At 47.9% G+C, this 26,401-nt stretch overlaps 1 protein-coding gene across 1 annotated transcript in view; it reads left to right on the forward strand.

Moving 5' to 3' along the window:
* The window catches only part of MYO18B (myosin XVIIIB), a 227,522-nt gene that overhangs the window by 127,716 nt on the left and 73,405 nt on the right, over window positions 1-26,401 (forward strand). Inside the window, exons 32-33 of the mRNA XM_082641570.1 lie at window positions 3,798-3,902; window positions 13,045-13,197. Coding sequence (XP_082497696.1) covers window positions 3,798-3,902; window positions 13,045-13,197 — 258 coding nt within the window. The remainder of the gene's footprint in view (window positions 1-3,797; window positions 3,903-13,044; window positions 13,198-26,401) is intronic.

Raw genomic sequence — 26,401 nt, forward strand, 5'->3', positions numbered from 1 at the left:
ACATTTAGGATTTTCTGTTTTTATGGCCAGTGCTGAGACAAACCTCCTTACAGATGCATTCACTGATGTGAATGTGAGATGAATCTTTAAAATGGAATTGCTGAGAAGCTTTGGGTTAAGTCTCATTTAACAGGTTTTGTGTGGGTAGGATCTCTGTGGGCCTTTCATAGCCTTGGGTACATTGTGAATCTCCAAGAAGGGGCCGAGTAGCATTTCCCAAGGTTGACTCCGATTATTAGTTCCCTAAACAGAGTCTCTACAGAGACCTCCAAACTGCAGGACCTGAGAGTATGGGTGCTGGAACTCATAGACTTTTGGTTTGAATCTTTGCCCTTCCAGCTTAACAACTGTGTGATTTGGGGAAAGTGATTTTAAACCCTCAACTCCAACTAAACTACACTCCATTCTCTGTATCCACCGCTGGTCACTCAGAGCCAGTTTATAAGACACACAAAAAGCCAGTGTTGCTACTTTATTTGGAGTCACAGAGACTTGGATCAAGTCCCAACTCCATCCGCTATCAGCTGTGGGGCGTTGGAGAAATCACATAACCTTGCTAATAAGCCTCACTTCTCTCATCCGTAAAATAGGATAATGATGGCCCCCTGCAGGGTCACAGGGAAGATTCAAGGAGATCACAGATGTGGAACTATTGCACAGAGCTTTGTAATGGAACCCTTGATGGTTGGAAACTTACGAGCAATACCAGTGTGTGTGTGGATTTTCAGGTAGCTGATCCTTCCAGAGGAACCAGGGGACAAACCTGGTGGTTGCCTTGCTCTTGGGTGTGAGTAATCCATCCAGGAGAAGGAGGGTTCAGGGACTTGGTGCTCTGCTGATCCCCGCAAGAGCATCATCCTGGGCGGGGCTGGAGGAGGCCTCAGTGGTGTCAGGACCTCGGCGGAGACGGGACTCTAGTGAGCAGGTCCTGGGCAGATGGGGTCGCCTCGGCACCCTGTCATCGCTCTGGGGGGGGAGGAGAGTAAGTAAGAGCTGAGCCCCTGTCCACTCCCAGTGGTTGGTGCTGCTGCATCTGCTGCCCTTCCTGCTCCTCAAATACTCCTTTTGGGGCCCCTTTAGAGCTCAGCCCCTCTGGGGGTTTACATGGATCATCCCAAGGGGCCAAGTGCATGCCCCCCAGAACTCCCCAGAGTTGGAAAAGAAGAGTCATAGATTTTAGGTTCAACCAGACCTGTGTGCCCTTGAGTAAGTCTTGTAACTTCCCTAAGACTCAGTTTTCTCATCTACAAAATGGGAGCAATAAGAGAAAATGTTCTACCTTACCTACACTGTTGTGAGAATAAGATGAAAGATTGGCAGGTGCCTTATAAACTGTAAAGTTCTGGGAATTATCATTGAGGGGCCAATTTCTGCTTATTTTCCATTATTGCATATTTGGGAGAAATGAATGAGATTCTTTGAATACCCAGTGGGCACCATGTTTCAGGCTGGGCTCTTTATGTCTGTCAGCTTATTTAATTTTCATAAGCACTCTGTAAGGTTTATAGTCCTGGTTCTACAGATGAGGAAACTAGAGACCCAAAGGTGAAGGGTCTTCCCCAGGGTTACCTCACTGGGAAGTAAACGAGCTCAGACTTGAACTTAGGTCTGTCTGACTCCAAAGCCCAATCTCTTAACCAAAATAACTAGATTTTAAAAGGTTTTTTTTAGGGGCTTCCCGGGTGGCGTAGTGGTTGAGAGTCCGCCTGCCAATGCAGGGGACACGGGTTCATGCCCTGGTCCAGGAAGAGCCCACATGCCACGGAGAGGCTGGGCCCGTAAGCCATGGCCGCTGAGCCTGCGCGTCTGGAGCCTGTGCTCTGCAACAGGAGAGGCCACAACAGTGAGAGGCCCGCATACCACAAAAAAAAAAAGTTTTTTTTTAATTTTGCAAATGTTTGGACTATGGAAGGCCATTTAGGAAGCACTTGATGGAAGTCAACCTTGGGCAGTGCTGCATCCTTTAGCACTTCCTGCAGATGAACTCACCAAAGGCTCTGATAAGTGCTGCATGGAAGACCCTATTAACTCAGTGGCTCCCACACTTATTCTAGCATGGACTTGCCTCCCTTCCCCCACCACACACACAGTATACGTGTGAACACTATGTGGAAATGTTCTACAGAACACAATCCAGAAAACTTTGCCTTGCTTGATGCATAATTTTTATTGTATATTTTTCAAAACAAATTTAGCTTTTGCAGTCTTCATTTTAAGCAGGTGTGAGCAGAGTGCCTTGTGTCTCTCACTCTTAAAAGAAAATTTTGAAATGAACTTTCTTCTGAAATGACCATCCATCAGTACTTTTTTTCTCTACATGGGTCAGGAGATGGAAGCCCCCAGTCCCTGCCCATGTGCCCTCAGGTGAAGGGAGCACAGTTTCTAGTGCATTCCAAGAGTGCCTCAGAGCATCATGAGTGCCCTGAGCCAGGACCCTGATGAGTTGGAGGTGTGACCCAGACAGACCCTCCTGAGGCTTTTCCATGGACAGATATATAAAGGGGGAGGGGGAGGTCAGAGAAAGGTGTTTTTCTCCTATGACAGATACTAACATTGACTGCACATCTAGAGACTGCTCTGCTCAGTCTGTCTCTCACCATGGCAGGAAATCAATGGTTAGAGACCTGGGTGGGAATGCTGATGGCTGTCCGGTGTGGCACAAGAGCTGGGGCCAGGAGACAGAATGCTGACTGTTCTCAGCAGCAGTTGATGTAGGAGGAGTCTATGCTTCAGGACCGCTCTCTGACTCAGTTTGCCCGTCTGTGAAAGAAGGTCATTGAGAGCACAGGATGGAGAAAGGAGGAAGGGGTGAGACAACACACGTGAGAGAGTCTGGTGCAGAAGAGGATGTGCAAAGCACCATTATAGTGGGGCGTCCACTTTAGCAGGGAGTGCCTGCCGTTGCTGGGTGATTACCGAGAAATCAGAGCCAATTGTAAACTAAATGAGTTGCTCGTAGCCAAAGGGTTTGGGCTGCTATAACAGAATATCATAGGCTCGGGTCTTGGGGTGGGGGGAGCTTAAACAACAAACATATATTTCTCACAGTTCTGGAGGCTGGAAAGTCCAAGATCGAGGTGCTGGCAGATCTGTTGTGGGGTGAGGGCCCTGCTCCTGGCTTGTAGATAGACGGCTGCCTTCTCACTGTGTCCTCACACAGTGGAGAGAGAGAGGAAGCAAGGTCCCTGGTGTCTCTCCTTATAAGGGCACTAATCCCAGCATGGGGGCTCCACCCTCATGACCTCATCTAAACCTCACTATCTCCCGAAGGCCCCATCGGCAAATAATACCGCGTTGGGATTAGGAATTTTGGAGAGACAAACGTGCAGTCCAAACACCAAATAATCTCAAATGCAACATTTTTTTTTTTTTGCTGTATCACAGTGTATTTAATAAGCAAGGTGAATGCATTTTATTATGCTGGATACAATGTAGTGCAGAGTCTTAAAAAGTTAGAGTGCCAAGACTTGTAACTATTCAAGCTGGGTCGTGGCAGAGGAAGGAGACGTGTTAGGAAATGGGAAGGGAACTGGGGGCGGGGACTTCACAGTGAATGGCAGGGGACTCCCCATAATTGGCCAGCTCTCCCTGTAGTTGTCCGGCTCCTGAGCTTTTAGGCTCCCAAGTTCTCTGACAGAGACACCCCCTCCTAACTGCTAGGTGAGCCGTTGTGCAACTGGGCGAGGGGCCATGAACTCCACCTCCCCCACTCCATCCTCCAGAGGGTCCCTGCCTCGTGGGGTTTGTCGGGTAGAGCTCTTGTATCCTATGCCCGCGTCTGCCCTTTGTGCCCACAGCTCCGCCAACTGGAAATGCAGCTGGAGCAAGAATATGAGGAGAAGCAGATGGTCCTCCATGAGAAGCAGGACTTAGAAGGCTTGATCGGAACCCTGTGTGATCAGGTAAGAGGGAGACACCAGCAGGAATTTGGGAAGCGCATTCCCTGCCTCGGGGGGCCCTGTTAGAGAGCTGATTCTTGGGGAGACCAGCTGGAGGGGTCTTAGGACCAGCCCAGGGTAGACCTTTCAGCTGGCCTCCACCTGCTCCTCCCAGGCACCTTCTTCTCCACCAATTCTGTCTCTGCCCTCACTCACTGCCTCTTCAGAGGGGACCTTCCGTGGGGGGAGTCTTCACACAGCAGGGTTCTTGGAAGAACCCTTGAGAATAAAGAGAGTGGGCCCAACCACACGTGACAGACGAGGTCGCCTTGCCTTCAGCCGCTGTCGGGGTGAGAATGTAGACAGCCTTTGCTTTGATGGGGTGACTGTGAATGGCTGCTGTGCTCAGAGCTGGCCTCGTGAGAACAGACTTTTGCTGAAGGCAGAGTCAGGCCAATGGCGCTGTAGACCCTTAGCTGGGCCACTTCTGTCTCCTTGGCTTTGCGTGATCTAATGAACTGCTCTGAGCTGCTGGAGAGCAGAGCCTTGTGGGGTTGTTGCCGTCGTCGCCGTAGATCAGGGCTGTCAGCTGCAGCACTGCAGACGTTTGAGCTGCATCATTCTTTGTTGTTGGTGGCCGGGTGTGTGTGGTGGGGGGGGTCGGGGTGCTGGGGGGAGGTGGCGCTGTCTCATCTTAGGCTGTTGAGCAGCATCCCTGGCCTCCACCTCCTAAATGCCAGAAGCATCTCCCCCAGTTGTAACAACCAGCAGTGTCTGTGGACGTTACCACATGTTCCTCCAGGACACAATCAACCTCCCTCTTTACAGACAACCACTGCTGTGAAGGAAGCAGCCAGCAGTGCCCAGAGCCAGCTCCCGGTATCAGAGTTGGGGGGAATCGCTCCTCCATGAAACCCCGACATTGGAGAGGGATGCTGGCGGCTTCCGTGATTTCTTTTTAAATATCATAGGAGTGTTTTTTAATGTATCTGCTTAACTTGTGTTCATTATCTTTTAATTAGTAACGATCTTGCTGTCAATAACCTTCCCACAGTCATTCCTCTTGTTCACAGAGGCATGTGGGCCCCCTCCAAATGGTCATCCAGGGCAGCCAGGCTTCGGACAAATAGGGGCTCACTATGTTTTGTTTTGTTTTTTTTTAATTGAGTAAATGAGTGAATTCTAGAGTGGGACCCCTACAGCCGTGAGAGTGAGAGTCGGAAGCTGAGGACATCAGTGGGAGGACTACATGATCTTCCTTTTTTGGGTTTTCTGGATTTTCAGCCAAGCAAACTGGGGCCACTGAGTGCAGAGCCACTGAGGCTCCTCTCCCTTTGGCATCAGCGCGAGAGAGAACACCCCAGGATTTGATTCTAGAATGATAGTTGGAAATTGTTGGGAGAAGGTTGCCTTCTATCCAGCATGGTCTGTTTAAGACAACAAAGGAATTAATCCCGTAAAGAAAGGTTTTTATAAATACTGCTAAAATTGTAAGTTTTACATGCAAGGAGAAGGTAACTTTAAGTGAATGAGAAGCTAATTTTGTGTTAGTCACCAAGCTGGAGCCTTTGAATAACTTGTCACATTGGATACTTTTAAATGTTTTAGTAAGACATTTGCCACACACATGGGAAAGTAGAACAGAGTAATTGATGCTTGTGCATCAAGAGGACAGGGTTCACATAAATTAACGTTTTGCCGCATCAGATTCAGATGTTTTTAAGGAAGCAAAGCAATTCAGAAACAGTTGGTGGCCCCTTGGCTTCTGTTCCTCGTCTCCCATCCCTTTATCCTTCCATCTTTTCATCCTTCTCTCCCAGAGGGGACTGTTCTCCTGAGGTTGGAGGCTTTAATTCCTCTGCGTGTGTATTTGAACTTTAACTGTATACAGTACATGTGATTCTGCCTTTACTTTTACTACTCCCCTTCTGTACTCTGTTTTGAGATTCCTCCATGATAATACATGTAGCTCTAATCCGTTCTTTTTTAACTGCTACACAGTATTCATTTTCTTTAATCCTACTCTTCTGTTGGTGGGTATTTAGCTGTTTCCATTCTAGGACGCAGAGCTACAGTGCATATTCATATACATGTCTCCCTGTGCACGTGGGAAAGAGATTCTCCAGGGTATGAATCTAGAAGAGGAATTGCTGGCTGTTAGGAATGTACCATTTTGGAATTATTAGATGTTGCCCAGATTGTTCCTCAAAGTGATTGTGGCGGTTTACATTGTCATCAGCAGTTTTTTCTTTGCTACCACCCCCCCCCACTGACACGTGGCACTGTCAGACATTTAAAATCTTTACCAGTTACTGAGTGTCAAGTTGTGCTGCTTGTCCCTCATGACTAGTGAAGTTGTGCATTTTTCACGTTTATTGTGGTTTTCTCTTATGTGAGTTGCCTGTTCATAGTGTTTTGTCTTCACCTTTTTTTCTATTCATTATTCACGATCCTTATCCAAGATGCTAATCCACTTTTGGGTTGTATATTTTGCAAATATCTCCTCCTCTATAGATAATCATTTCACTTTGTTTATAATGTTTTTTACTTAATAAAAAGTGTTTTTTATATAGTCCTATTCATCAGTTATGGTTGATTCTTTTAAGGTTTCTTTCCTTAACAGAGTTCATAAAGATATTTCACCATATTTCTGAAAACTTCTAAAGTTTTGAGCATTTTTAGGCCTTTAACCCACCTAGATTTTATTTTATTCTATTTTTTAATTAATTAATTAATTAATTTTTGGCTGCGTTGGGTCTTCATTGCTGCGCACAGGCTTTCACTAGTTGCGGGGAGCGGGGCCTACTTTGCGTTGCAGTGTGCAGGCTTCTCATTGTGGTGGCTTCTTTTGTTGCGGAGCATGGACTCCAGGCACGCGGGCTCTGGAGCGCAGGCTCAGTAGTTGTGGCACACCGGCTTAGTTGCTCCACGGCATGTGGGATCTTCCCGGACCAGGGCTCGAACCCGTGTCCCCTGCACTGGCAGGCGGACCCCCAACCACTGTGCCACCAGGGAAGTCCCACCTAGATTTTATTTTGGTATGTGTGAGGTAGGAATCTGTATTTTCCCGATATAGACGACCTTTGTTTTATTTCGTGAGTAATTTTTTCTACAATTTCCATATATGTATGGCTGTGTTTTGGGGCTACCCATTCTGTTTAATTGGTTTATTCTTCAGTTCCTGCACCATGTGGTCGTAATGGCTGGGTTTGATAACTTGTAAACAGATTATCTTTCTCATTTCTAAAATTGTCTTATCTATTTGCGATCCTTTAATCTTCTTATAGAGATTCCATAACAAAGCCTGGTGGGGATTTTCAAATGCATCGGAGTGTGTGACACGTGTCAGGTGCAGTGAATACACACAGTTGAGAGTGTGGTTCCCAGTGGATCCTCCAGGATTTAATTCCAATCAATACTTATTGGGAACTTAGTTGGGAACAAGTGACATATTTTTTTAATATTGAAGTATTGCAATCATGAGCATGCTGTGTTTCTTCATGTATCTATGGCTTTCATAAATATATTTTATTTTTATTATAAATTAATACCTTATAATAATAAATAATAATATTTATTTTATTGTATATATATATATTTTTTCCATATAAGTCTTGAGCTTTTCTGTTAGATTTACTTCTAGGAATCTTGTAGTTTCTGTGGCTCTTATAAGTAGAATATTTTTCTATACTTCTATTAATTATAGTGGTACATGGGGATATACTTTGCTTATAATTGTGTTATAGTTTTCTCTTTATATATTTTGAGGTTATATTTTTAGGTGCATTTAAGTTTGTTATTGTTTTATTTCCCTGGCACATTGTACATTGTTCTTTTCTAATTGTTGTATGGTGTCCCTTTTTTCTCTGTGAATTATTTTTGCCATATTTTATTTTGTGCGATTTCTTTTAGTTTGCCCGCAGGACCTTTTTTATCTCTTTGTTTTTCACCTTTCTCTGTGTGTGTGTCTCTTAAACAGATGGATACTTTTTAATGCAATATTTTAATCTCTAACTTTTCATTGGAGAATTTAGTTCATTTACATTTATATAATGACTGATATATTTGAAATTATTTCTCTTCTTTTGTGTTTAATTTTTTTGGTTTATTGCCCCCTTTCTTTGCTTCTTCCTTTATTCCTTTCCTGCTTTGGGGTAGATTGATAATGTCTTCTATGATCTCTTTTGTTCTACTAGATACTATCAGTTCCTTCATATAAATGAATCAAATGAGGCTCAAAAGGTAAAGCACATTGCCCAAGATCATAAAGGTTGTTAGTGGCCTATGTGAATTCAAAGTGAGGTCTATCAATATATTATTTGAAAACCTGTATTTTTTTTAAATTAAATCTAACACCATGCTGCTTAAAAAGTGATTAAGGTTTTAGTTAACTAGAATTATCCTTTTCTGGACCATCTTTTTCCCTAATGTTATCAGGCAATCCAGATCTGCCATTAATTTGCTGTGCAACCTTCAGCTACATACGTTCTCTCTCTAAGCCTCAATTTCCCCATCTGTAAAGTGGCTTGATTACCCCAATAACATTTTTAGATCATTTGTTAAAGTGCTTAGAGAGTTCTTTGATGACAGACATTGAACAACTGCCCCAAACAATTTACCCTTAATGATAAATGGTGAAACAATCCAGGTTGGAACAGAGTTTCCCACAACAACACTAAACATCATTTAGTTTTATTGGTTAATTATTCACCAGCTTTATCTAAATTTGAATCTTTGTGCTGCAAAATGTAAACTTGCAGAATGACATTTATTTCCCATTAACCTAATGAGTTTTGGGGTTTTTTTTCTTTCCCCTCCTCTTGCGTAGCAATTTATTATGAAGGGGAGGATGACTTGGTCTGAGGTTTTGTTGTGAATTTGTTTGCAGTGATCCCTCTGGAAAGGAGGTGGTGCCAGCATTTTCAGAGTCTTTCTGGCAGCAAGGCTGGGGTCATCCTGAATGTCCCTGATGCTGACCTGCCCCACAGGAGAATTAAAGGCACTTTAGGATGTGTGCAGAGCACGAGCAGATACAAAAATGAGGAAGGTGCAAAAGCATGTTGCTTGAGTGTAATCATGGCAAAGAATCTGGGCTCTCGAGTTAATAAGTCCCGGCTCAGATTTCACCAGGCACTCTGGTGCAATGGTTAGAGACGAATTCTAATACTGAGCTGCCTGGGTTCCAGTCCCTGGGTCACCACTTAGGAGCAGTGTGGCCTTGGACTGATCACTTACCCTCTCTGTTTTATTGGTTGTGCCTCCATTTCCCTATGACAGGACATACTGAAGAGCTCCACACAGCTCACAAGACGTGAGCTGGCCCCAGGGAACTTCTCTCATTCTGTGACTTGCCCCATCCCTGTGTTATATACCCTCATGCTAATCACCCAGAACCGCACATTCAAGATGGTTTCTCAGCTGTGCGCCTTCCTGCACCTCACATAACCAGCTCCTGCTTACCTGAGACTGTGTCTAGTCCTGTCCCAGCCTTGGCTGGGATGCTCCTCTGTGCCTTCATAACACCCCCCTTTTTTTTTAAATTAAAGAGCAAAACATAACCTCTTTTATTGTATATTTTACTAAAATTACCTCTTTGCAGTCGGAAAAGTTAGGTTCATATCCTAACTCTGCCACTTATGATTAGCTGTGTGATCTTGGGCAAACTGCTTCACTTTTGTAAGCCTCAGTTTCATCATCCATAAAATGGGAATCATAATACTTCACACCCCATAGATTCACCATGCGGACACCATGTGTTCATACCCATAAAGGGTTTAGAACAGTGTCTGACACTTAGCAAACCCAAAATGTAAGCTATTATTATTTTAATAAAGGCAATAATAATAATGTCATTTTAAAGAGACTACCACAGGAGTAAAATGCAGTAATATGTGACAAAGGGCCTGGCACCATGCCCAGTCCTCAGCTCCTCAGCTCAGGAGGAGATATATATATATAAATACACACACACACATACACCTCAGCATTTTAAACTTAACAAAGCAATAAATCTGAGAACTAAGAGGCTATATTCTAAGAACCAACTCATTTTTCAAAGAATTCAGAACTGGCAGTAGAATAATAACACAAAGTCTAGAGGAATACATTCCAGGTCATCAGACAGTGCTCATAATCTTTTATATTTGTAAAGCATTTGACAGCGTACAAGGTGCTTTTCGATCCATTATCACATCTGATCCTTGTCTTATCACAACATGGAGGATAGGGATTTTTTTTTTTTTTTTTTTACCTCTTCCTTTATAGATGTGGAAACTCAGGTTCTGAGAGGTGGCATGACTCAGCCTCAGTCCCACCGCCAGCAAGTGGTGAGCCAGGGTTTCAAGCCTGGGCCACCTCATTCTAAATCCCAAGTTCTTTCTAGAATATTCCGGGGCATTCTGAGCATCCAGGAATTGGTTGCACTTGGTGTGGAGGCACAGATGTCCAGGGGTGTAGGAACTGGGTTCCATGGATGACACACCTGCACCCCATCTTCTTGAAAACTCCCCATCTGATGAGTGGTGCCATGTTCCTTCCTCTGGTCTCCTGCAGAGAAAGGGGCTGTTAGTTTCTTTCCGAGACATTAACCCCAGTGCTTTTGAAGTAGGTGTTGTGTTTCTAGGGGAGACCGTGGGCTGTCAGGGTTTCATTGGGCCCCTACCTGATTCTGCACCTCCCTTGGTTTGTCTCGGCCTATACTGTTGGCCCCTGGGAGTTGTTAACAAATCTCGCCCTCCCCATGCCAAGTCCAGGCTGCGGCTTCTTCAGGAGCCCCGTGATTACTCTCTCGGAGGACAGGATCCTGGGGGAGGGACCTCTGGGCAAGGTCCCTCTGCAGAAAATGGCCTGTCTTTATACTGGCAAAAGAGACGCGCTCAAGGGACAGAAAAGCTTGATTTAGACCTTCAAAAGCAACACAGGTATTTCTAATACCATTTACTGATATGTAACATACATGCAGGGAAGCACACCTTATCCCACCTGTACTGCTCATTGAATTTGCATCAGCTCTTAAAGCCTGCACCCAGATTAACACCACAAACAACCCCCCCTCCTGTATTATCCAGTCACTGCCCGTCTAGGGTAACTGCTGTCCTGACTTCTGTCAGCAGAGGGCCTCGCCTGACATGTAAGCTCTTGCGAGGTGATGGCTGTGGTACAGATTATGAGACAGAATAACTTTGGATCCTTACAGGCTGTGATGACAGTCATGACAGCAGGTCAGATTTGTCGTGCCTTTACTATGAGTCATGCTGTGGGCTAAACACCTGTTTAATTTCCACAGCAGCCCTGTGTGGTTGCTGCCATTTTTTTTAACATCTTTATTGGAGTATAATTGCTTTACAATGGTGTGTTAGTTTCTGCTTTATAACAAAGTGAATCAGTTATACATATACATATGTCCCCATATCTCTTCCCTCTTGTGTCTCCCTCCCTCCCACCCTCCCTATCTCACCCCTCTAGGTGGTCACAAAGCACCGAGCTGATCTCCCTGGGCTATGCGGCTGCTTCCCACTAGCTATCTATTTTACGTTTGGTAGTGTATATATGTCCATGCCACTCTCTCACTTTGTCCCAGCTTACCCTTCCCCCTCCCCATATCCTCAAGTCTGTTCTCTAGTAGGTCTGTGTCTTTATTCCCGTCTTGCCCCTAGGTTCATCATGACCTTTTTTTTTCTTTCTTAGATTCCATATATATGTGTTAGCATACGGTATTTGTTTTTCTCTTTCTGACTTACTTCACTCTGTATGACAGACTCCAGGTCCATCCACCTCACTACAGATAACTCAATTTCGTTTCTTTTTATGGCTGAGTAATATTCCATTGTATAGATGTGCCACATCTTCGTTGTCCATTCATCTGTTGATGGACACTTAGGTTGCTTCCATGTCCTGGCTATTGTAAATAGAGCTGCAATGAACATTTTGGTACATGACTCTTTTTGAATTATGGTTTTCTCAGGGTATATGCCCAATAGTGGGATTTCTGGGTCATATGGTAGTTCTATTTTTAGTTTTTTGAGGAACCTCCATACTGTTCTCCATAGTGGCTGTATCAGTTTACATTTCCACCAACAGTGCAAGAGGGTTCCCTTTTCTCCACACCCTCTCCAGCATTTATTGTTTGTAGATTTTTATTTTTTTTTGCGGTACACGGGCCTCTCACTGTTGTGGCCTCTCCCGTTGCGGAGCGCAGGCTCAGCGGCCATGGCTCACAGGCCCAGCCGCTCTGCGGCATGTGGGATCTTCCCGGACCGGGGCATGAACCGTGTCCCCTGCATCGGCAGGCGGACTCTCAACCACTGTGCCACCAGGGAGGCCCCACTGCACCACCAGGGAAGCCCTGTTTGTAGATTTTTTGATGATGGCCATTCTGACCAGTGTGAGATGATATCTCATTGTAGTTTTAATTTGCATTTCTCTAATAATTAGTGATGTTGAGCATCCTTTCATGTGTTTGTTGGTAATCTGTATATCTTCTTTGGAGAAATGTCTCTTTAGGTCTTCTGCCCATTTTTGGATTGGGTTGTTTGTTTTATTGATATTGAGCTGCATGAGCTGCTTGTAAATTTTGGAGGTTAATCCTTTGTCAGTTGCTTCATTTGCAAATATTTTCTCCCATTCTGAGGGTTGTCTTTTGGTCTTGTTTATGGTTTCCTTTGCTGTGCAAAAGCTTTTAAGTTTCATTAGGTCTCATTTGTTTATTTTTGTTTTTATTTCCATTTCTCTAGGAGGTGGGTCAAAAAGGATCTTGCTGTGATTTATGTCAGAGTGTTCTGCCTATGTTTTCCTCTAAGAGTTTGATAGTGTCTGGCCTTACATTTAGGTCTTTAATCCATTTTGAGTTTATTTTTGTGTATGGTGTTAGGGAGTGTTCTAATTTCATACTTTTGCATGTACCTGTCCAGTTTTCCCAGCACCACTTACTGAAGAGGCTGTCTCTTCTCCACTGTATATTCTTGCCTCCTTTATCAAAGATAATGCTGCCATTCTTGTTTTGCCGATGAGGAGGCTGAGGCTTGGGGAGGAGAAAGGTCTTGTCCAAGGTGTCACAGTGTGAGTGGTGGAGGCACGATTTGAACTCAGGGAGCCAGGCTCCAGAGAACTTGGACCCTGGCCACTACTTTGTCATTTTAGCTCACGAGAGCTTTCCCTTGGCTTCCAGATCGGCCATCGGGACTTTGATGTGGAGAAGCGTCTTCGGAGGGACCTCAGAAGGACTCATGCACTATTGTCAGATGTGCAGCTCCTGCTGGGGACCATGAAGGACAGCAAGACGTCGGTCAGCAAGGAGGAGCTGGAGAAAGTGCAAAGCCAGGTGGGTGTCACGGGGTCCTCTCAGAACCCCATAGGGCGGATGCTGCGGCCAGCAGGGGGAGAATGGTTCTCGCACCCAGATGGGCGTGGCCACAGCCCTGATTTCTGACTTTCACAGACCTGCGGGGAGGTGGAGGGCATTGCGGGGCTGGATGGGTCACATGGATATGGTAGATGAGGAAGGGGGTTTATAAATGACTTAGGAGTCCTGGTCCCTTCTTTAGGGCAGAGTGAGTTTGAGTCTTTGGGCAGATCAGGGCCCTGGGGCAGAATGGCTGAGTGCAGCACGCACGCGTGCCTGTGTGCCTGCGTGCGTGCATGGTGACCAGCGGGGCTGGATATGAAAAAGATAGTGCTGATAATGCAGATCCTACATGAGGATCAGCATCTCCATTCACAAGAGAGGTGACTCACCCAGAGTCCCACAGCTAGAGGGTGGCAGAGTCGGGATTCAAACCCAGGTCTTCAGGCTCCACCATCCCTGGCTGCCTCAGAGAAGAACGGGAGGCAGATGAGAGGTGAGGCCAGGAGGGAGCTGAGCACCTCAGGAGACGTGATGGGCTCAGACCGTCCTGGTTTAGTGCTAGAAGTCCTGTGTCCCGGGCAAGCCCTCAGCCTCAGGGACACACCAGGACAGTTGGTCACTCATTTCTCTTCATGGCCATGTCAGAACATTAGAATCACTTGTGCTTGAATGTGTCCCCTCCCTCAGTCCTCGTGGTACCCCTGGGGGAGGGCAAATGATATTGTGCCCATTTAACAGATGGGAAAGTTCTGTCCACAGGTGGGAAGCAATGCACCCAAGGTAACACAGCAGGTAGGTGGCAGGGTTGAGATTCAAATCCAGGGCTCGTGATTCTAACTGCAGAATCTGGGGGCTCTTTTGCCTCACCCTGCGCCTTCCTGTCTGTCTGACCGACCAGGTAGATGGAGGACCCTGAGCCTCCTCTGTCAGGCAGTCAGGATGTCTGAGCACTCAGCCACCACTCAGGCATCTTGGGTTCATGCGGCCCCCTTGGCAGGAGGCCCTGTATTCTGCCTGTCTTCCATCAAAATATTCCTGATGCCATCCAAGTCCCCCTCTCTCCGTAGGTGAATGTTCTTGAAAAAGAACCACAGTGGTTTTGTTTGTTCCTCTTTTCTTTTTTCTTTTTTTTTTATTATTCATGAGAAATCTCCCTCTGCAGGGTTAAAATGTATGTTCTTGGAAAATAGTGGTGTTTAGTGAAGGCGCCTTGAGCTGAATCAAAGAGCTTCATTCTTCTGAAAGTCCTTCTTCCCCGTCTCTGCATCCGGCTCCTATCAAAGAGAATTCACAGCCTTGGCTTTCTGTTGCTGTTGTCATGGAAATTGTTATAAGGATGGGATCGTGTGGACCAGAGGTCAGGGTACAGTTGCTTTGGCTCCCAGCACACGTGTCCCGCCTGCCAGAGTCAGAGCTAATCAAATAAAGTAGCGATGACATTGGGCATTGCTCTCTCTCCTCTCCCATGTATGGTATTTGTCCTTTACCTGAAGCCTCCAGGGACAGAGGCAGGGAGAGCAGACGGGAGGGGGGAAGGGAGAGGGAGCTAACTTTGCTGCCGGCTGTGTCTTCACTGCTGGGTATGGTGCTGGACTATTCCATTCATTCCTTCATTCAGTATTTATGCAGCATCTACTGAGTGTCAGGCGATGTGCTACACATCTAAGTATATTACGGTTAGTAAGACAGGCATGGTCCTCTCCCTTTGAAACTGATGTCTGCTGGAAAAGAGGACAAGCAAACAATGATACAAATAAACAGAAATATCCCACACCTTAATTCAGGTAGTAAAGGAAATAAGTGGGGTTATTATAAATAATAAAAGGAATAGGGAATTGCAAGGGGTCTCGTTTAGCTTGGGTGATCAGCTAAACTCCCCTGGGAGAAGGAGAAGCATGCAGAGACCAGAACGTGCAGGGCCTGGGAGGTTTGGATTTTATTCCAGGGGTGATGAGAAGCCGTTGGGACGTTTTGAGCAGAGCATGATGTAATTGGATTCAGAGGATCACTCCTCTGTGTGGGGAGGGGATTGTGGAGGGGTGAGTGCCTGCCGTTAGGAGGCTAGAGTACCCTCTAGGCTGGAGGAAAGGGTCTCCTGGGTTAAATGGTTGTGGGGATGGTGAGAGGAGGCAAAGTGGGGGCTGGTTTGGAGCTGACAGGACTGGTAGATGGTCGGTGTGGCAGCTGGAAGTGCGTTACTTAGATCATCCTCACCAGAACCCTAGGAGGTGGCTATTTCTATTTTTGACCCATTTTACTAATAAGGAAACAGGCTCTGAGAGGTTGAATAATTTACCCAACCGCACACAGCAGCGTATATCTTAATGCCGCCAGCGCCGACAGTTCTGTACCCACGATGTTAACATTTTTCAACCACCTACTATGTATCAGGCTTTTCCTTGGAATTTTTGGGGTCCCCAAACTTGGCTGCACATCTGATAACTTAAGTACCGTTTAAAAGTCACAGATTTACAGGCCCCCCTCCTCGTTTTTTCTTCCCATTGAGACCCAGGATCTACATTTTTAAAAAATTAATTAATTTAATTTTGGCTGCGTTGGGTCTTCGTGGCTGCGGGTGGGCTTTCTCTAGTTGTGGCGAGCAGGGGCTACTCTTCGTTGCGGTGCACGGGCTTCTCATCGCGGTGGCTTCTCTTGTTGCGGAGCGCGGGTTTCAGTAGTTGTGGCACGTGGGCTCCATAGTTGCGGCTTGCAGGCTCTAGAGCACAGGCTCGGTAGCTATAGCACCCAGGCTTAGTTGCTCCGCAGCATGTGGGATCTTCCCAGACCAGGGCTCGAACCCGTGTTCCCTGCATCGGCAGGCGAATTCTTAACCACTGCGCCACCAGGGAAGCCCCAGGATCTACATTTTCAACAGTCACATGAGGGGATTCCAGTGCTGGTCTTAGGACCACCATTTGGGAATCATGGGCCTCGTTTACCCCTCAAAACACACTTTCAGGTTCCATGGCATAGGCCCATTTTGCAGATGAGAAAACTGATGGTGAGGTTATATTAGTATGACAGAGCCTAGTTCAACCAATTTTACAGTTCATTAAATATTGAGTCAGGAGAACTGGATCCCACACTTGCTAATGTTGTGACCTTCGCCGTGTGACAGGACCTCCGTGAACCCTTCTCCTGAAGCGGAGCATCGTCATCGCCTCGTGTCCCAGGCGCTTGTGGGGGTGGGGGCAAAGGTCTAGCCCGCGAAGGCTTGAGAAGCTGGAACACCCTCTGCAGCCTCTACAGCTCGCTAACCATGGTGCTGGGTAACCTAGAGAAAGGTTTTCTCTCTGAGGGCAAAGATGAGGGAATGAATATGTTTGAAAGCACCTGTTAGTGAACTGTGTGCGTTCAGCAGATACTGATAAGGTGTCCACTCTGGACGAATTCGAGGCCAGGCTGTGGGGATAAGGAAGAACCCTTCCCAAGAGGGGCTCCCAGTCTAGGCGAGAGGCCGACCTAGAGCAGACTGTGGCCAGCAGGGTGATGAGATCTTTCCTGGCAAAATGTTGGGGTTTCACTGAAGAGGATGCCCTTGATTTAGCTGTGAGAGGGGAGCTGGTGGCTTCAGCTGTCTCCTTAAAGGTGGGAACGAATGGCTGGCTGGGTAAGATGCACATGGGAGTTGTGGGAGGGAGCACCAGGGCCGGGGGCGGGAGGAGACAGGGAGCGTCTTCCGCTTGGCCTACTGTGGCTGGTGTGCAGCGTTCCCCGGGGAAGAGCAGAGAGGGTAGTGTCGGTCAGCGAGGCTAGAGTCGGCTCGTGAATGGTTTAGTGAGTCCAACTAAGGAGTTTGGGTTTTATCCCAAAGGTGATAGGGAGCCATAGAGAGCTACAGAGCGGGGAAGGGCACGGTCAGAAGTGCTTGTAAAAAAAAAACGGCAGGGGCTTCCCTGGTGGCGCAGTGGTTGAGAGTCTGCCTGCCGACGCAGGGGACACGGGTTTGCGCCCCGGTCCGGGAAGATCCCACATGCCACGGAGCGGCTGGGCCCGTGAGCCATGGCCGCTGAGCCTGCGCGTCCGGAGCCTGTGCTCTGCGATGGGAGAGGCCACAGCAGTGAGAGGCCCACGTACCGCAAAAAAAAAAAAAAAAAAAAAAAAAAAAACAGCAGGATTCTAGGCCCAACTGAAGCAGTGATGTGTGGCATGCCGGGCTCAACCAGAGACATGGGAGGGTTCCCCTAGGCAGAGCGTCTCTCACAGTGCCCCTGCCTTCTTCCCAGATGGACAAGCACTCCCCTCTGCCCATTGCCCTACCATCTAGAATCCCGAGAAGATTATTTGGCTCTTTTGCCCAGTTTCCCTCCATTGGGAGACTTGGCTCTGCCTCAGCTAACACCTGAGGCTGAAGACTGAGGGATAAAACATGCAAGACTCCTGGAGGAAAGACACACACCTTGTGAGTTCAGATCCTGCCTCTGCTACTTAATTAGCTGTACGATTCTGAGCAAGTCACCCTGCCTTTCAGAGGCTCCTTTTTCTTACCTAAAAAAAAAGAGCCTGATATTCCCAGCTATTGGGCTGGTATAAAGAACCCTAGACCCTGGATTCAAAGGAATTCTCTAAATTGAAAACTACAAGACAATGATTTTTAAATGTAGAGCTGCCCACTGGCCCCTGCGTCCCCCCCCCCCCCACCCCGAGTCAGCTGGTGGAAGACTTTGGATCCTGGGCCCAGGGTTTCACAAGACCTCGTGGACAGGTAGACGAGGCCATGTGTGGCGTGGGTCTAATGACACCTGTTCTTCAGGAGCAATTACTAATTAATTCCCGTGGAATGCTTCCACTGGAAACAAAATAATCTGGAGACAGAAGCAGTTCCAACAACTGAGATATATCACTGAGATAATCGCTGTGCATAAATAACATCTGTGAGCAGCAGATGCCGGCACCTGGCTCTGAGGGGAAAGTGGAAGGTGATGTCTGCTCCCGGGCAGTGGCGGCTTTTTGTTTAAATTTGATTCACGCCTTGACCTTTGCCTCCTCCCTAAAGGAACTATGTTATTTGCTTTTGTTGTTTTGTTTTGTTAAATGGAGAAGAGTTTGCACTGAGCTCTTCAGTTGTTTACTTAATTCATGCCAGGGGGCCGTGTTCCCGCCTTCCTCCTGAGGACAAAGCTGTTGCTGAGTCTCAGCCATTGTGCCCCCTGAAGAGCTCTGGAATCTAGCCCCTCCTCGCTTCTCCCCTCTTATCACACACCACCTGCATCTCTCATTTGGAATTCTCTCAAGTCTGCTGGCCTCGGTCTTGTCCGAGCAATCTTTCTGCCCCCTGATCTTTGGAGAGAGATTTTTAAAATATAAACACAATCATGGTTCTTTGCATTCAGGATCCATCAGTGGCTCCCTATTGCCCTCAGAGTACAGTCCACGTGCCTCAACGTGACCTTTAAAGATGTACAGTCCAGCTCCTACCTTCCCGTCACCTCTGACCAGCAGCTTAGACTGTCTTGGGGTCCCCACACCAAGCCATGCCTTCTCCCGGACACTCGCTTCTCCCACTGAAACCTCTTTGCCTGATGGGCATCTAGTCGTCCTCCGAACTTGGGTTTGGGCCTCGTCTCTAGGAGCCATCTCTGACCTCCAGGGTCTGGGGGAGGGGCCCAGCTCCTTTCTCTCACGAGCTCCTGGGCTTCCCCCAGGACAGTCCAGATCATTCTATCACAGTTACCTCTTTGCTTGAGTCACAAAAAGGTCAGAAGAGATTGAGGTGGGACTGGAACCTGCAGAGTCTGACTTCAACCCTTGGCAGTATGATAACCACCCCCCCAAAACTACCAGTTTACCTCCTGTTGGCCCGCTGCCCACTCTGGGCTCTCCCAGCCCGTCTGGAAGCCCCAGTGCTCCTGTCGGCCCCTCCACTGGTGGATTCCCGCTCCGCTTCAGTGTCCCTCAGGTGGGCCGTTAGGCCTGGTGCGTATCCCACGCAGTGAACCCCCAGTGGTCCCTGCTAGTGCGTAGACAACTGAGGATCCCCAGTGCCCTTAATCAGGATGGTGGTCACCAGGGGTCACCCACGCTTCCGTGAGACGTTGAAGATAACCAACAAGCTCTGGGAGGACGATCCTGACAGTAGTCTTTCGTGTGAGCGAGCACTTAGGGAGCACTTCTCTCCAGCCCGGAACCACAGAACAGGTAGCTTGGATGTTTTATTTGAAGAGACTTTTCTAAAAAAAAGATCGTGTTGGAGTGAATTGATTCAATATTAACATAACCTCCTGTCAGAGGAGATAAAGTCCAAATTGTAATTGGTTAAAAATATGGTTATCCGGAGCCTGTTCACCCCACAAATACTGACACTTCCAGGGCTGTGATGAATGATGTGGGAAAAGGCTGGTTTCCTTGCAGACGGGGAACACCACCTATGCGTCTCTCCCAAAGGGCCTGGTACTATTCAACTATGGAGTGCCAGGCCCCCAGAGCAGCCTGGCCACCCACCAGGGTAATCATAACCACGGGACCATTGATGGCAGGCACCCGTGGCTTACACCGTGCCAGGCACAGGGCCAAGCACTTAGAGGTCATGACCGAATCTTATGCCCCCAACCCACTTGAATGTAGTGAGCTCCATGAGTAGAGGGCCCTTTCCTCTCTGGGGCCAGAGTACAGAAGCGTGCCTGCACACAGCAGTGCTCTGTGCGTGAATAGGGCCCCACGGGGTGGGGTGAGTCTCCATAGGAAGCAGCTGGTATTAGGCCCATTTTATGTGGGAGGAAGCTCAGCGTATGAGAATCCTGCCCAAAGTCACAAGAGTTTGAGGGGCAACTGGGATGGATTTTAAATAATGTGCTTTGAAAGAATTTCAAATTTACCAAAAATTTACAAAAATAATTCAAAGGACTCCTTTGGATCCTTCACCTAGAGCCCTCACTTTTTAACATTTTGCCACATTTGCTTTATCATTTTCTCACTAAATCACATTCTCTGAATTATTTGAAAACCAGTTACAGACGTGAGGTTCCTTTACCCTAATCAAAATCAGAAATTTTAACATTGATAAAATAGTGTTTTCTAATCCAGGGGTTAGTGAACTATGGCTCACAGGCCAAATCCAGCCCATGCTGCCTATTTTTTCATTGTTGTCTTGTTTTTGTTTTTCTTATTACAGCCTGAGAGCTAAGAATGGTTTTCGTTTTCAAACGGCTACATTTACAGTTAGATAAGTACCTGCATATATACTTCAATTTTGCCTCTTGGCCTGCATGGCCTAAAATATTGTCTAGCTTGTCCTTGAAGGAGAAGTTTGCTGACCCCTGATCTTATCTGCTGACTATTCAAATTTTGCCTGTTGTTTTACTGATATTCTTTGTAACAATTTTTCTCCCTGTTCAGGATCCAACCTAGAATGTGTAACAGCCTGTGCTCGGTGATACCATCCGTAGAGCCTCAGTCTGTCTTTGTATTTTATGACGCTGGCATTTTGGGAGAGTTCAGGCCAGTTGTGTGGTGAAGGTTCCTCCATCTGGGTGCCCTGGAATTTGAAGCTACGTGTTTTTCACTTCAGAGCCATTTGGATTTGTGTGGGTCTGAGCGTGTTCCTGGGACACGGGACTTCTGATTTTAAAACCAAAAAAGTCCCAGGCAAACAGGGGTGAGCTGGTCACGGTAGAGCCAGCGCCTCAAGCCCTAAGTAATTTGGGCCTCTCCGTAAGGCCTGTTCTCAAAAGGTACGCATAGGTTTAGGGGAGAAGCCAATGAACCAGATGCGCATTTAAAAGCTGTTCCTCGGTTACCCATCCGCTCATGTTACCCCTTGGCTGAATTCCCATCCTCCGCCTGTTCTCACGTTGTGTCTAGCTTTCTTTGTTCCATTGATATAGACGAAACTTGCTGATGTTACCATATGTCTTAGCCACTTCATTCTCCTTGCTAGTTTATGAGACTGTATCACAGTTTAGCCACTTTGTTATTGATGGACGAGTAAGTCATCTAGATTTTGGTTGTTAGGAATAGAGCTGCTATGAACATTTCCCCACGCTCTCTTACATGGGGGAGGCACATGTGTGTGCATTTCCGTAGGGTGTACCCCTGGAGGCCATCCAGCCCCTCCCCAGTGTGCACTGTCTGAAGCGGGCGGGGAGGGTGGGCGGCTTCAGAGATTTCTTTTGTAAAGTGAGGAAGGAAGACTTAATCTCTCCTGGTGCTTTTCAAGTATGTGTGTATTTTTGTGTGTGCAAAAGAACCCTTTTATTAAAGGGAAGTCTCATGAGAACACCCTCTGCCCGGCCCACCCGGAAGCCGGGCCTTGACTGGGTTGCCCCCTTGTGACCCGGACAGACTTCCTTCCAGCTTTACAGAAAGGGCCCCGCTCGGGCTGCTTTCCCCATCCAGCTCGTCTGCTCCTACAGGCAGGGTCCTGCCCCCGCCCCTTGTCCTTCCCGTGAAGCCTCTCTCTGGGCACCGCTGGCATCGGGGTCAGAGATCTGTGCTCAGGGGGAGCCAGGGGCAGCCAGGCGGCGGGTGGCCTCCCGAGGGGGCATTCGGGGCTCTTGCAAGCCGCCGTGGGTGGTGGGCAGCTCAGGCTGCAGACGTGGGCAGCCCCACCGACAGGGGCCAGCTCAGTGATGCGCTGAGCTGCTCTCGCAGCCTTGCCTCAGCACGTGGGTGTGGAGTCCCTACTGTGTGGGCCCCCAGGGGTGAGCAAGACCCAGTGACCCTCCAGAGCCCGCTGTCCAGCGGGAAGACGACGTGGAGGCCTCAGACATTGTACTAATTATTTAGAGGAGCACTGGAGAGCTGGAATATAATTTAAAAGGGGGGGGGGGCGTGAATAGGATGGGGGCAGGGAGAACCTTTTTTGAGTATTTTATCCTGCTTTTCCAAGTGTTTTTTTTTTTTTTTTTTTTCTTTCACTCTTTGGAGAGCACCTGTGTGTTACAAATCCATTGTCACCAGAGGGAAGTCAGGAAGGAAATTCTTGAAGTCTGTTCTATCATGTAGCACCTGTACCATCCTTAGATCCTATGATACAAAATTAGAAAGGACTCCTAAACCCTCAAAGAAGCAGACTTAAAACAAGTAAAAGGAGACCTGCTTTACTCAGCAGGTGGTAAGCACATGCCACAGGGCTCACAAGGAAACGCTGTGCGTTTAAAAGAGACCTCAGTTCGTGTCCTGGCTCCAGTCACCGTTTAATAGCTGTGTGACCTTGACAAATTAACTGACCTCTCTGAGCCTCAGTTTCCTCTTCGATAAAATGAAGATGAAACTGTGTACTTCATAGACGGGGTACATGTTGCAAATGAACAGACACGTGGTCAGCATCCACAGAAAGCAGTTATTACTATTCCACTACTCATCATGATTATTATTACTCTGAAGATGACGATGATGGAAACAGTAACTCCTCAGAAAGCATTTCAGTACATCCATAAACGATGGTTGTCTAGCACAATGTAAGGAAAATCATGGAATGTTTAGTATATGCCCGAATAGTTCTATATCAAGGACACAGAGAGTAACCACCATATGGTCTGAGGAACTTTCCCTTGAGGCCACTGTCATCAAACTTCTGAGTTGGACAGACCATTGGTGGACCTGACCTGACATTTTTAATATGTTGCATTTACTAAGTTTGTTCCCTATCAGGGCCGTCTGTAGTTTGAGATATTGGTGATTCCCTTCAGGGAAAGCCTGAAGGTTGACTCTTCCAAGTACACTGATGGGATGTCAAGGCATGTGTTGAGATCAGCCTGCCAAAGCCACCATTTCTTAGAGCACTTCCCTATGACGTTTGCAGTGTGGTATTTTTAAATCTTCTGAGTTGTTCAATCAGACCCAGAAATCCAGGTTCTAACAGCTGTGCTGAAATATCAGAATTTTCCCTTTTTCCCCACCTCATTCCGTGTGTCAGGCCAACTCATCTCGTAGCCTAATAAGTCCAGAGCAAACATTTTACCCAGGTATTTAAAGCGGGCAGATGGCATTGCATAGGAAAGTAATGCTATTCATTGGTTTGTAGTTGCTGTCTGTGTGCTGGGAATCTCAATTGCCCTCCCACTGAATGAGAGGGGGTGGATGCTGGGGAGAGAACGCCTGAGATGAATTCAGCAATAGAGAAAGACTGTGTGCAGAGGGGGCTGGTGGTGGCCCAGAAACAGCCTGGGTTTAGAGTCTCGTGGACTTGACTCTGACCTTGGGCAAGTCACTCCCCTGCCCAGGCTGATTCCTCCCTTGCAGGGCTGTTGTGGGCTACGGTCATAATAAGCATCAAGGCTTATACCGTGCCTGATATGGTTGGTGCTGAAGAAATCCATCCCTCCTCCTTCTCCCCATTGAACAGTCCAGAAGGGGGACTGTTTATCCCCCATGAGGAGGGATCCATACACAGAATAGTTAAAGAGATGTTTGTTATTCTGTCACAGGGTTTTGGAGGGAGCTACTTTGATCCAACTTGTGACAGAAGAGCATCAGCAAACACTCTCACCACAGTTCTGATTGTTTACTCTGTGGCTGACCCTGTGCATGTATTAGCTCTTCTGACTTGCTCGCTCATCCTATATCTGGGTTCTGGGTAACAGCAACCCAGCTCTAATTTGCTCAAGCAGAAAAAGGGATGTCATTGGCCAAAATATCTGAAAAGTTCTGAGGCTACGATTGCCTTCAGGCTTGGCTGGATCTAGGTGCTCCAACCATGTCATCAAGAATGTGTCTCTTGCCTCAACGGTCTTGATGTCACCTTGTATTCTTAGGCAATCTCTTCCTTCTTGGTGGCAGGAGGGCCCCCAGACACTCCAAGCTTATATCCTGCATCAGAAGGAGCCAATCTTGTGTCTGTAGTCTCAGACAAAATCCTGGTGTCAGTCATGCTGTTGTCCCACGACCAACTACTATGGCCAGCAGGAGGTGGTGCTCTGCCTGGCTAGGCTGAGTTACATGCATCTTCTCTGGGCTTGAGGGAGGAGGGTTGGCCCCATCATGGACATTTGGGGGGTGGACCTTCTTTGCAGAGAAGATAGGATGCTGCTGTCAAAAGAAATGAGAGCAGGCGTGTGCAGTCCCATCACCAGATTTTCCCTCTGGAGCATGCGTGGTGGGCACTGCTGTTATGGGAGTGCAGCATAACAGCCTGGCGGCCAGGCTGCCTAGTTCCATTTGCCAGCTCTGCCACGTAGTACTGGGGTGACCTTAGGTAAGTCACTTCACCCCTCTACCCCTCAGTTTCCTCAACAGTAGCAACAAGAATGGCCATTGACCCCAGCTCTGCGTGTTGTTGTCAGGGTTAAATGAGTGACGGCGCAGCCACGCCTGGCACCGTGTCAGAGCGCAGGCTCCTAACCCCTGAGCACGGCAGCCCCCGGGCCGCTGCAGCGCTTCGAGCCTGCATGCCGCTCGTCTCATCTTGTCCCCCAGAACTCAGACTTTGAGGACCCTCACTGTCCTCCCACACTGGTCCAAGAGTCAGGACCTCACCACATGTCCCCAGGCCAGAGCTTCGACACCCTTTGTTCATGCACAAAGGTGTCCATTTGGTAGAGGGCTCCTGGCTCGGGCTGGAGAGGAAATGACAACCTGCCTTTCAGCAGCCCCTGGGGAAGGGTGGCTGATCTAATAAGTGAATGATAGCGTGACCAGACGTGTGCAAGGGGGAGATGAGTTTCTGGCTGTTAAAGGCATTTTGGTGCCTTGTACCCACATACTTTGCAGGTTATTGTATTGATTTTTCAAGAAACAAGATATGGAAGGAAAGAAAAACGTGAACTTGTACGAAAATCAAATCAGTTGTGTCATTGAGAGCCCGTTGTGGGTCCTGCCCCATGCTGGGTCTGGAGAGGGATGGAAATCCCGGGGGCCTTTTTCTCCCCCAGCGCTCCCCACCCCATGCTGTGGAGGTCTGCTTGGAACATGGGAGGTCTTGTCCATGGGGACTGGATGGTGACTTGGAGCTGAAAGGGGTGTGGGATCCTCATAGCCAGGCTGGCTGCCAGGGCTGGAGGTGGGACCCCAAGAACCCTTCCTGGGGAGTCGCTTGTCAGCCGGCTGCTCTCTGACTGCTCCACCGGACCTCCTTCCGGGAAGACACTGTCAGAGCAGCGGTGGCAGCATTGCACCGCTGAGGGATCTGATCTCAGCCCTGACACCATTTGCCACCTGACTTCATAAAAACGTCGGTCAAACAGCCCCAATATGGAAATAATGTGCAGTGAGTTATTCTTACGCCACGTCAACCATAATGGAAAATAGGCCCGAGATGGCCTGTATTTCTTCCTGCTCCCTGAAGTGTAATAAATTGAAATTTTTAAAGCTCAGCATTAAGACGGCTCACCAGCAGCAATCCCGGGCCTGCCCGGCAGAGGCCACAGGCTGGGGGATTCCTAGTGTTGCTGCAATAGCCCCAGGCCCAGTGAAAATCCGGGCCTGCTTGACTTGTGTGCCTCTGGGGTTGGCACCCTCCCTGCATACATCCCAGTCTGCCAGGAAGCCTAAAAACCCTCCCTGGGATTGTGGTCCAGGCCCTGCCTCCCCCTGACCACGTGACCTTGACAGCTCACTTGGCCTCTGGCACCTTCACCTCTAAAACGGGGTTAAAAGTCCCCACTTCTCAGGCTGTTAAGGGCTGAAGGAGACAAACAACAGCGACGTCCACCGTTGCTTTTTTGGTGTTTTCTCAGTGCCGGGTGCTGTGCTAAGCACGCTCATGTTTTCACTGGTTTATCCCACATGGGTGGTAGGACGTGACTGTTCCCACTCTGCAGATGAGGAAACTGACGCGTGGTGAGTTCAGTGACTGGCTCGAGAGGCAGACCCCCCAGGTCTGGCCCCAGTGCCCACGCTCTGGCCCCGCTCGTGGTGCACCTGGCGCTTAGCAGATGCCACACGGGTTGCTTTCCTGCCTCTTCCCTTTGGGAAGAACTCGCGCATCCCTGGAAGGCTCCGGTCACGATGTGTTTCCTTGGCGCCACCACGTGGGTTCAGACTCCAAGTTCTGTCCGTTCTTCCTGATGTGTCTACCTCTCATTCTACAGTCCCCGCCTGGCTCAGGTCACTGTGACACGGCTTGAGTGGCTTACATGGTAGCACCAAGCCACTGGGCTGTTTTCTCCGCAGTTGGAATTCTCTCTTTATTTTATTTTTTATTTTTTTTATTTTTTTGGTACGCGGGCCTCTCACTGTTGTGGCTTCTCCCGTTGCGGAGCACAGGCTCCAGACGCGCAGGCTCAGCGGCCATGGCTCACGG

Source organism: Mesoplodon mirus (assembly GCF_964341445.2).
Source record: "Mesoplodon mirus genome assembly, chromosome: 13".
NCBI classification, from domain to species: domain Eukaryota; kingdom Metazoa; phylum Chordata; class Mammalia; order Artiodactyla; family Ziphiidae; genus Mesoplodon; species Mesoplodon mirus.